Source organism: Indicator indicator, chromosome 1 (genome assembly GCF_027791375.1).
Source record: "Indicator indicator isolate 239-I01 chromosome 1, UM_Iind_1.1, whole genome shotgun sequence".
Taxonomy (NCBI): domain Eukaryota; kingdom Metazoa; phylum Chordata; class Aves; order Piciformes; family Indicatoridae; genus Indicator; species Indicator indicator.
In genome coordinates, this window is record NC_072010.1 from 14,372,167 (window position 1) to 14,384,091 (window position 11,925).

Here is an 11,925-nt window from a genome sequence, read left to right on the forward strand (position 1 = left end):
GATCAGTACAGTGAGTCAGTGCAGTATAGTATTCACTTCAGTATCTGAAAGGGACCTACAGGAAGGCTGAGAAGGGACTGTTAAGAAGGGTATGTAGCAACAGGACAAGGGACAATGGTTTTAAACTGAAGCAGGGTAGATTTAGGTTAGACAAAAGGAGGAAGTTCTTTATAATGAGAGTAGTAAAATATTGGAAAATGTTGCCCAGGGAAGCAGTTGATGCCCTGTCCCTGGAGACATTCAAGATCAAACTTGATGTGGCCCTGGGCAGCCTGATCTAGTTGGAGGTGTCCCAGCTCACTGCAGGGGGGTTGGACAAGATGACCTCTGAGGGTCCCTTCCAACCCAGTGCAGTCTGTGCATCTATGGGCATTAAGTCCACACTATCAGGCCAATTTTGGAGACATAGTGGCAGTTTCTCTTTAAACAGTCCCCTTAGTGCAAACAGGAAGGACTCTAGCGCAAGGCATCAGAGCCTTTAGTACAGAGCAGCTTTGTGTTTTACATACAATTTGTGTTCTTCAAATTCTGTGAACTCTATTTTAATTTAAAAACTGATAGTACGGTGCAGAACATAGCCTGTAGCATTCCCTTAATCCACAAATAGCAAATAAACAAATGTGCAAAAATCCAATGTCTTTGATAAAAAGATAAATTATTTTTCTTTTAAGTTGTTTTGGGTTTTTTTTTTTACAATTATTCCTAATTGAGTTACAGTAGAGTTACTGTTAAAGTTGCCTACAATTCAAATAATCTGACTAGCCATTCTGTTTTCATGTCTCAATTTGTATTCTGCCTGCAGTCACCACGCTAGCAACAACCACCTACATGGTCTTTGCATTTCCTGGCCTTTTAGCAACAACATTATAAAAGGGTGGGCTATTATTTTAGTGTTTTAATGTTTGGGCTTTAATCAACAAAAGTGACAGAATATTTCCACATATGGACAGGATCAGTGACCCACTTTCATTACAGCCCTGTTTTCAGTTTGTACTAAGGAGTAATGAAAGGCAAAGTAACTTGTCCAATTTCACATTGTCATCCCTGAAAGGCAGTGTTAACTGTTATGTCACACGAGTTTTATGCAAGGTTTGCTGCACTCATTTGCATCTTCCAAAGCACATATTATTCCTGACTTCAATACAGGTTTGTCAGCTGTCCGCCTGACCTTACTTAATATATGTCAAATACACTCTGATAAAGTCAAAGTAGCCTGGAAACTTTGTGTCAGAATGGTAGAAAAATATAGTGTATAGTTCTTATTTATTGTTTAGAATGCATAACTGGGAGACTATAAAATCTATTTAACCCATAGGCAGTATTTTCTTTGTCACTCACTACTGGTACAGAAGAGAAAGAGAAAGAATTACTGGTTAGAAAAGGTAGTTTTGCTTCCATTTTTCTTTGCTGGAAAACCAAGGGTAATACTTAAGTACAGATCACAAAGCTCATGTCTTTTTTCACTGAAATTCCCCTTGAGCATAAGACCTTGACTAACCTAATCAAAACATCAACTTGCAACAGCAACAAGATAGAAAATTCCAAATGTCATTTGCAGAGGGGATTACTTGACATAATTAATTGTTTGCATCATATTATGACTTTTTAAATAAAAATATTCAAGTTTTTGATGTTTCTTAGATGCATTTTGTCTCGTTTTTCAGTGGAACAGAAAATTATGTCTACATGATACTGGATTTTTTTTTTTCTTAATTTAGTGAAGTATATCTTGAGGTAATTTCTAAAGAGCACATGGATGTTTGTACCACAGGCTGGTAAACAAGACATTGTGTTTCACCAACCAGAATACCAATTTACCAGACAACCGGTAAACAAATGAATGAGTTTTCCAAAACACAAAGTTAGCAACTGAAAAGTTTTATATATGACTCCATTTACCCTACAAAGTTGCCTATATGCTCATTCAAATCCCCTTAAAATCCTGAATCATAGAATTATTGGAAGGGAGCTCAAGGATCATCTAGTTCCAACCACCCTGCCATGGGCAGGGAGACTTTCCATTAGATCAGAAAGACTATGACAGGAAGTTCATAGGAGAGCAGTACTGAAAGGAGTAGTGAATAGTGATTATTTTCTTCTTTTTAGTCAGTAGTTGTTTTGGGGAAAGAGTAGGAACTGAAGATGATAGAAGAGTAACTACTCTGAAGAGTAGTTACACCCATGTCCTGAGATGATAGAAAAAGAACCTCTTCTCCTGTCCTAACTGCTTTGTTCTACCACTGAACTAACATTTTAATGACTTCCATGTGCCAGTTCAAGGCACTGACAGGTTTTCTATTAAGGACAATTAAAATATGAAATCTGAATCATGGTGGGGGTTTTTCAGGGCTAGCAGCAGTTCCTTCAGTTTGCTGCTCTTTGTTCTCTGACACTTTCTGTACTCTGAGATTGTCTCAAGTTAATTTTCTGTAATGTTGGTACTGGTGATGTTGGTAAATAGTCAGAGATGTTTGTTTTGCCCACTTCAATTCATCCTACCTAATTTGGGTTCTTATTTGATACGCCTGATTTGTTGCTTTAATTCTCTGTGGTCAACAGAAAAAGTATCCAGACAATAACTCTGACTTTACTGAATTTAGAAAAGAGGGCCTGCAATGAGATCTGATTAATTTGATGGGGGGGGGGGGTGGGGAAGCAGTAATAAGGATATCTTTTAACCTAAAAATTCAAGGAAGTTATTTGTAAGTATTATCAGTAGAAAAATTCAGACACAAGCAAATTTTTGAAGTTATGATTTGCTTTTAATGATTGATTAACCCACCATCAAGACAAAGCAGGTTGCTTGTTCTTGCATGTCCTGTGTTCAACTGTTTAAATATGATTATTGTTTTCTCTCCAGCTCAAAGGCATGGGTTTCTGAGAATCAGGTATCCAAGCTTGCTATTCTTTGGCTAAATGAGAAACAACAGGAAGCCCAGTAAAAATTTAAGACCTGACAAACAATAATGCATTAACCAGGCCAAATGGTGTATTTTCTCCTCGTGTTTTCCTTTCATTTTTCAAATATGGAATACACTTTTTTAGCTTACGTTTCATACTATATCAATATTCAAAGTAATTATTAATGAAAATCTACTCTAAGTGTGTTCATTCCCTTCTGAACCACATAGAACAGTAAATAAACAAGCTTTCTGTTTTAAGAATTACATCCAGCACCTTCAGATATCAGCAGTATCTTCATTTCAATTAAAATTGATGCAGATTCCCCAACAACCATTGGTTTTCTCTTTTATTATAACCAGTTTTTCCTTTATCTCCTTTGTAATGTGTGCATTACAAAAGAGAAAGAAAACTGTACTTCAAATCAAAATCCAAACTCACCTGGTAAATCTTTAAGGGGAACTTTAAAAACAGAGACCAAACACATAAGAGCTTTGAAATACAGGAGAAACTGAAATGGAAGCGTTTTCAGATTGCATTTCATTATTTTGGTGCTTAGTACAGTATAGTAAACCTATCAGGAGTACCTTTTGCAAAGGGGGAACACCTTTGCCATGTGGTGCAACAGAAATTGTAGGATACATATCATGCAAAAGATAATTTATATCCAAAATGATAATGCCACATAAGAAGTGGTGGAGAGCATTTCCAAACACATGAAAAATATCAAAATGGCTTACTCATGCTTCTAGCTTTCTTCCACCCTCATCAGGTTTTCATATCTGTGTAGTCCTAACACAAATATTTGGAGAGTCAGTTTTTCACAGTTTCTTCATGTTGTAAAAAATTCTTCAGTGCAAAAGCTGGGGGCTACCTATTATCTTGTACATTGCACTGATGTGAGGTGTGGTGTGCCCTCTGAATAAACAATGAGACCTATTGAGCTACTTATAATTTTGCTGCTGGCTGTCTAGAACCACTACTCGAGTTGAATTTTCACCCCTTCCACCTGTGCAAACTTGGACAAGTTTCTTTTCCTTTCTGATTATTTCCCTGGTGGATCTGCAGCAGATCTCATAGCTGGAGAGTCCCCAGGACATATGCTGTCTCTCACTACCTGTTCATACATCGCTTAGTACCATTTGGCTGCATCACTGTAGCGTCAAGTTTGTAAAGACGTGTTGCAAGAAAAATGAAAGGCATCTGACTACCCAGGAGATAATAAGCATCGGAGTCCTAGTATGTGAATAAATGGTTGCTGATTTTTCCCCTCTTACCAAGAAAGGCTTTGACTCGGTGTTACTTCAGATACTTACAGTGTTGGTCAGGCATTCAACTAGCAAAACACCTCAGTGGGTCACACTTATTTCAACAAGTGTTGGTTACAGATATATTTGCTTTCTGAGCTATAAAGAACTTAACAATTAAAGCAACAGCATTTTAACATGAGATAATATGGTCACACAAAAATATATTTCCATTAATTTCACAATTGAAAGAGTAGACTTTGAGTTGGCTCAAACTGATATACCCTCTACCAAAGCTAACACAGCCACTGTATTAAATGGCAGTCCTAGTGCAATTATAAAAGGTCACCATTGTACTCTTTGGTCTTGTTTTCCTATGAACCTTTGGGGTTTTTGCTTCACCATTTTATGGTATACGTTCACAAGAGTGCTGCATTGTCCATGACCTTTTTCTCAGAGGAAATATGAATAACTTATTATGAAATAACCAACTTCACAGAAAAGGTCAAAATATGCAATAAATGCAAGCAGGTCGCAGCATGAATAATGGTAAGCTGAATACAGGTCTTTGAATGGCATGTTAGTGACATCCCCTGTTAGGGAAAATAGGGCCCCATGAGAATTACCTTACTTGTGTAGGTCACATAGGTACATTAAAAAGAAACAGTACTGGTTTTTTCCAGTTATGCCCTGCAAATACTTGGCCTCTGAAGAAAGAAACTAGTCATATTCCTGGCTCACCTCTATAACCTCTTTGAATTTACGAAAAATTCTGTGCAGGCAACAGAACTATGGACTAAGAACCACCAAATATCATTTAGGGTTTTGATGTCTGAAAGGAAAGGACGTAAACAGGCTATCAAAATTTCACGTAACAGAAACATATTTATCTCTAAGAACTAGAACTAAATCCACTTCCTTCTTTTTCTTCAGATTAAATGTGTGAGAGGAATGAAAGATTTCCTTCAGTGTCCTGTCATTTCTTATTCACTACACTTATAAGAAATCTCATGGTTCTGAGTTGCACAGGACCAGGAAGGGACTATTGCCCACAACACTTCTTATGTGATCAGAGCTTTCCAGATCAAAGGTAGCTATTCTGGTGACATACCAGAGGATGAGCGCTTCTTGAATTCTTTGAAATACTTTTGCCACCCTGACAATGTTCATCCTCTGATCTTCCAACTTCTAGTTACTTTTTTGTGTGTGTCAGTACACAGTAATTCAACATGCTTCAGATAAAACTGTCATATTATTAGTCTTGCCATTTTGGAGAGGTGAGCATTAACTTGTCTATGAGGTTAGGTTGAAAATCCCAACCTAGATTGCAAATGTCCCAAATAAAGGGCTTTATAATCAGACAAAAGGCAGAAATGAGGAAAAAAAATGCTACAGAGGATAACAATTATGAGCTTTTGGAAGTGTGGGCTTCCTCCGTGCCTATGTTAATCCCTTCATTTGATCACTTCTTGACAGATTGGTTACTGGAAAGACATGGAGCAGGAAGAAGCAGCAGAAAAGGTCAAAACTGAGGGAAATGAGTCATCCATTCTCCTGACAGGATTAGAAGGAAATACATTGTATCACCTAACAGTAAGGGCATACAATGCTGCAGGGTATGGACCACCTAGCACTGCTGTGCGTGCAGCCACCAAGAAGTCCCGTAAGTGATCTCAATACATTCACTGAAAGGGACAAGTCAGGGAGCAACCTCTGCCCTCGTGGTTTTCCCTTAATAAGAGTACAATAATCAGGAATCATGCATAGTTTTGAGATTTTGATATTTAGATGCAAATTTTTATAACTTTGAGTTCATAACAAAGGTTATCTTCCTAGCCACAATTTTGGCAAAGAAGGGAAGAGAAAAGAGTTCAAGTTTGTAATGTTGTGGAGTTTATGGGGTGGGCGGAGTAAATGCATCACAATCTATTAAATGACAGTTCTGATGAAAGAAAAAAAAAAAAAAAGTTTAAAAATTCCAGCTAGAGTTGGGAGTCTATTTACACAATCAGTTGTAAATGTCATGAAATATTCAAATACTTTTCATCTGATTTTAAATAAACTACCTGGAAAAAAAACATGTATGTATTTTGAATTCACAGCTCCCAGCCAAGCACCAAGCAATATCATGTGGATACAGGATGGCTCTCATGTGTCTCTTGGGTGGGAGCCAGTCAGACCTCTTGCTAATGAATCTGATGTAATGGGATACAAGGTCAGTGTTCCCTTCTTACCTTTCTTCCAAACTACTCATCTTCCTTGTTGATTTTTTCCCCTTTCTTGGTTTTTGTTTTTTTTTTTGTGTGTTAGTAAAATATGCTACACAGACTGCCTACAATTAGTTTTCACCATGGGAAGCAATAAACAAAACTGAAAAGAGTGGAATGTTCCAACATTGTCTGTGTTGTGGTTTTCAACTACTGAATAAAAACTGAATAAGCTCTGTCTTAGGGGGTCAGTTCATCATGTTTGGCTCAGAAGTGGCAAATAGTAAGACCAGCCTGCAATGAAATTGCTACTAACACTTCAATTTATCTGTATTTGCAGAAGGATTTAGAGAAATTCAAAAGAATGGCACGTCTGAAAATGACATTAAAATTAATATTTTTATAGAGCAGAAATACAAATAGTTCTGTTTGTTTTGTGATCATGTTGGTGATGTTCAACAATCAGTAATGGTAACATCTGGCATTTAAAGTTTTGAAGTTATAAAGAGTAAAATCCAGATTAACTCTTGGAAAACATCACCAAGAATGTGCAAAATGCTTCAAACAAAGCAGGAACTGCTGTAACCTTTATCATCACAGTTGAGATTCTGAAAAAGTTGAGTTGACTACTTTGGTTTCTTACACCTTTCTGACCTTTTCAGTTTTGTCTGGGGACAGAAACTCTTACACAGAAGTACCAAAAAGGCTGCTATGTAATTATTTGCTTTCCTATCACACACCATAAGCTTGTACTCACAGGAGATGTGGGGACAGATCTGACCTATTCTCAGCTGACTTAGCCAATTAAGGCAAATATTAAGGGTATTATTTAGGGCATTTTCTTTAAATTTGAAGCTGTGTTCTTAAGTAAAAAAAATGTGAATATCTACATGAATTTAGGGACAAGAATCTGAACCAAACAGAACACAAAATGCATTTTGAAAAAATTTTGGAGAAAAGGTTGCATAATACCTAATGCTAGAGAGGGCAAATGGTATATCTTCACTCTGGATCATAATCAGTGTCCTTTCATTAATTGATAATATGCTTTACTATTAATATTTTGAAGACATTAGGGAAAGAGCCCAGTAAAAGCATATTACTTGTCCAAATGTAATATGAAAAAATTCTTAAGGAAAGCATGGAACAGTTATCATGGAACAGTTATCATTTCAGTGACTGTGTTATCTACACAGAATGTCCAGTACATAACATGAGTGACCACTGTAACCGCTGCCTACTTTATTGATCACAGGTATTATTTAGGCAAGAAGGCCAGAGCAACAGTCAAGTTATAGAAACACAGAAAACCTCTGCAGTGGTCCTTCTTCCTGATGTTGGTGTCTACATCATTGAGGTCTGTGCTGTCAGTGAAGGAGGTGATGGTACCACAAGCCCCCAAATCAGAGTTCCATCTTTTTCAGGTAACATTACTCTTCTCTTTGTAAAAGTGATGGTTGTAGCAATGCTCATTAACTCTATTATTCTCCACTCACAATTCTGTAGCTATCAGATAAAATCTTTAATCAGTCTTCAGTTCGATGCTCAAACAGAGGTGTTTAGTACCATTACACAGAATCACAGAAAGATTTGGGCTGGAAAGGACCTTAAAGACCATGCAGTTCCAACTCCCCCTGCCATGGGCAGAGACATCTTCCATGAGACAAGGTTGCTTGAAGCTGCTTCTAACCTGGCCTTGAACGTTTCCATAAAGGGGGCATCCACAACTTCTCTGGGCAACTTGTTCTAGTTTCTCACCATACTCACAACGAAGAACTTCTTCCTTATATCTAATCTAAATCTACCCTCTTTCAGTTTAAAACTATCATTCCTTGCCCCGTCACAACAAGCCCTTGTAAAATGCCCCTCTCCAGCTTTCCTGTAGGTTCTCTTAAGGTACTAAAAGGCTGCTATAAACTGTTTCTGGAGCATTCTCTTTTCCAGCTATTCCAAGTCTACTCTCTCACTCTGTCTTCATAGAGGAGGTGCTCCAGCCCTCCTCTGCATCTGCTCAAACAAGTCTATATCATTCTTATGTTGGAGGCCTCAGTTAAACACAGTACTCCAAATTAGGTCTTACCAGACCAGAGTAGAGGGGAAGAAACACCTCTCTTGACCTGCTGCTAATGTATTTTTTGATGCAGCCCAGAATATGGTTGGATTTGTGTACACATTATCAGGTCATGTTGAGCTTCTCATCAGTCTACACCCTAAAGTCCTCCTCAGTAAGACTGTCCTCAGTCCATTCTCCTCACAGCCTGCAATTGTGCTTGGGATTAACCCAACCCATGTGCAGAACCTTGCACTTGGCCTTGTGGAATTTCATGAAGCTTGCATGGGCAAGTCTTTTCAAGTCATCCCTCCCTTCCAGCCTGTTGACCACATCACACAGTTTGGTGTCATCATCAGCCTTGTTGAGGGTGCACTCAACCCCCTGCCCATGTTGCCAATTAAACAGTGCCAGTAAAGATGTTAACAGATATATTTGAGATGCTTGAGACTAAGTCATCTAAGTGGGGCTGATGAACAAATCAGAGGATTTATAGGAAATTTCCCACTTTCTAGGACTACATCTGAAAATGTAATTAAGCTGTAGATGTCTCTATGTGCACTAGGTGTCTCTCCCCATTGAAGTCATGCATTTAGGTAGCTGAACCCTGCATATCAGGAATAGTGTGGCCAGGAGGATGCAATTTTGCTCCTGTACTCAGCACTGGTGAGCAGTTCTGGGCCCCTCACCTCAAGAACGATATTGAGGTGCTGGAGTGGGTACAGAGGAGAGCGACAAGCCTGGTGAAGGGACTGGAGGGAAAGTCTTATGAGGAGAGGCTGAGTGAGCTGGGGTTGTTTAGCCTGGAGAAGAGGAGACTCAGGGAGGACCTTATCCCACTCTACAACTACCTGAATGGAAATTGTAGTCAGGTGGGGGTCAGGCTCTTCGTCCAGGCAATGTGTGACAAGACGAGAGGGCATGGCCTGAAGCTGCACCAGGGGAGGTTTAGATTGGATGGTTGGAAGCACTTCCTCATGGAAAAGGTAATTAGTCACTGGAATGGACTGCACAGGGAAGTGGTGGAGTCACCATCCCTGAAGGTGTTTAACAAAAGATTGGATGTGGCACTTGGTGACATGGTCTAGTTGATGTGGTGGTGTTAGGTCATAGGCTGGACTTGATGATCTCAGAGGTCTTCTCCAGCCTCAATAAATCTGTGATTCTGTGATATGTGCCTGCTTTAGAATAACCTTGAATTTCTCAGTAGTTTCCATTGACTCACTTGAGTAGCTATTATTTTATAAAATTATTAATTTATTACAATATTATTATATTATCATGAAGGCAATTATGATGCCTAGCTTCTGTTTCTTCAGTTGCTACAATATGTTGAAAGAGTTTCAAGTATCAATATTACACAGATAAGTAAGTAATGGAAAGGGTTATTGGCAAGAACAATCAGAAAATAACTGTTTTTTTGCCTAAACACACAAAAGGCATCTTAATTCTAATTTTCTGCTGACCCTTCAAAATTCAACTAAACATTGCTTTTTAGTCCTTAAGGAGGACTATCCAAAAGATGTGGGCCTGAAACTTGAATCCAGTCCTAAAATTTCAGATCCAGTCCAGGTATAAAATACAGTCCTATCATCAGAATGCAGAAGACACTAGGTCCTGCTCAATGGATGATTTGTTTCTTGTAACTTTTAAGCCATAATTCTTGACCACAAAGACTTTTCATTCCCTCTATCCTGACATTTTTAGTTAGGATATGGACAACAGATCAGTTCTGCTTACAACATCTGTGGCCCAAAGAAACCCTGCCTGGTTCCTTTCCCATCTTGTGATCTGTTGCGTTCACCAGCCCATAGCACATTTCCCCTTTGCTGTGATCTACAAATATTCCTGGATACTGGACAAAAGACCGCTACTTCCTCTTGAAAAACATCAAGATCAAAGGCTAGCTTTCACTCCTTCTTCCAAGAAGAATATTTGTGATTGTGACTCAGGGCATCTTCTGAAGCCTTATTCCTTTTGAGGATTAAGGCATAAAACCACATAACCTTTTGGAATTCCCTACTTATTTGCAGACTGAATATGAGGATTAAGCATGTGAGCTGATGTAGATAACATCATAAAGTCCCAAATTTCTTCATGTCTGTGTAGGGTAGGGAGCCTATTTTGCAGGTTTCACAAGGTAATCCATTGCCTGAAAGTTAGCATTGGGAAAATTTAGTACCTAAATGTACTGAGAACCTTTTGCATAATTTCTTTCTTAATTACTCTGCTTTTCATTTCAGGAGGGAAAGTAACAAGTGCTCAGTCCACCTTACATGTGTTTTCCACTTCCTCGTCGTCTGTAACATTGCTCTTGGCTTTAATGGTTCCTTCAACCTCATGGTGAAGACTGCAAGTCTTTGTTGTTGTTGTTATTTGTTTGCTTTAGCTTGATGACACCAAGGGATGGAGTTTTATGTCCCTGGAGAAACTGGAAATACAAGCTAATTTTGAAAGACCTGTAGAAATGCCTGTGGTGCACTTAGAGGAGTGTTGGAGACAAGTTCAATAATTCATCAGGTTTTCTTCTCTTCTTTATTTGTAAAAGTCCTCTGGGGAGGGGATGTTTCTTGGCCCAAAAATATGCAGATTGTATGTAATAAACTTTTGTAAACAAAGGTAATTTCTGTCAAATGTACCTTACTTTTTTAATACGTTTGATTTTGGTGACCCCAGTCATGTATCACTAGGTGTTTAAACAGTGGTGTCTAGTACAGTACATCTGTTTGGTTTGGGAAAAAAAAACCTTTTTAAAATACAGAATGAAGCCTGATACAACTTTGTAGAATACTTTGCGTGGATCCCCTATGACTGGCTGTTCCTAATGACAAGAGATAAAAATATAGCTTTGTTAATTAGCAAAAGAATTGTCAATAAAATACTAGACAGCACTCTCAAAGTGGCAAAATGGAGCAGAAAAGCCATTTATTTTATTGCAAGGTAAGTGGAAAATGATTAAACACAAACTTAAAAGGAAACAAGTTTGGTTTTTTTATCAAATGCCACATGATTTAATGTCAAATGAATCAAAGATTTACTTTCAATAGCAAATTAAAAAGCAATTCCTCATGCATATAACAATGAAAATTCCACTGGGCATTTAAACACATTAGGCTGGTAAGTGGACAAATAAAGCAATGAAAGGAGATAAAGCTACATTTTTCCAACCACTTCTCAGCTGTAGCTATGTTTTTTCCTCTGAGTCCATTTTTTAGTAAAATTCTATGCTTTCTATATTTGGTAATCAAGTTGAAGTATATATGAAAACATCTTATGGAGAGAATATTAACATTTTTTTGAATGTAATCATTCACATCTATACACACTCCAGTAGGATATATTTTGGAGAATGTCATGTCTGAAACAAAAAATACTTGGATAAGTGCTACTGAACATCATTCCCATTATTTAGCTAATTGGCTCAATTTCTATAACTCACTAGAGATTATTCTTGTATGGACTGTGTGCTATCAGTTTTAATCCCCACTTTTTTGCTGTACCAAGCAATTTTTCACTCAGA

The 11,925-nt window shown here is 38.0% G+C and overlaps 1 protein-coding gene across 1 annotated transcript in view; it reads left to right on the forward strand.

The window, feature by feature from the left end:
* Positions 1 to 10,752, forward strand: part of CNTN5 (contactin 5) — a 265,100-nt gene extending 254,348 nt beyond the window's left edge. The window contains exons 20-23 of the mRNA XM_054389935.1: positions 5,625 to 5,811; positions 6,251 to 6,363; positions 7,611 to 7,779; positions 10,649 to 10,752. Of these exons, the coding sequence (XP_054245910.1) occupies positions 5,625 to 5,811; positions 6,251 to 6,363; positions 7,611 to 7,779; positions 10,649 to 10,752 (573 nt within the window). The remainder of the gene's footprint in view (positions 1 to 5,624; positions 5,812 to 6,250; positions 6,364 to 7,610; positions 7,780 to 10,648) is intronic.
* Positions 10,753 to 11,925: the final 1,173 nt, after the last annotated feature.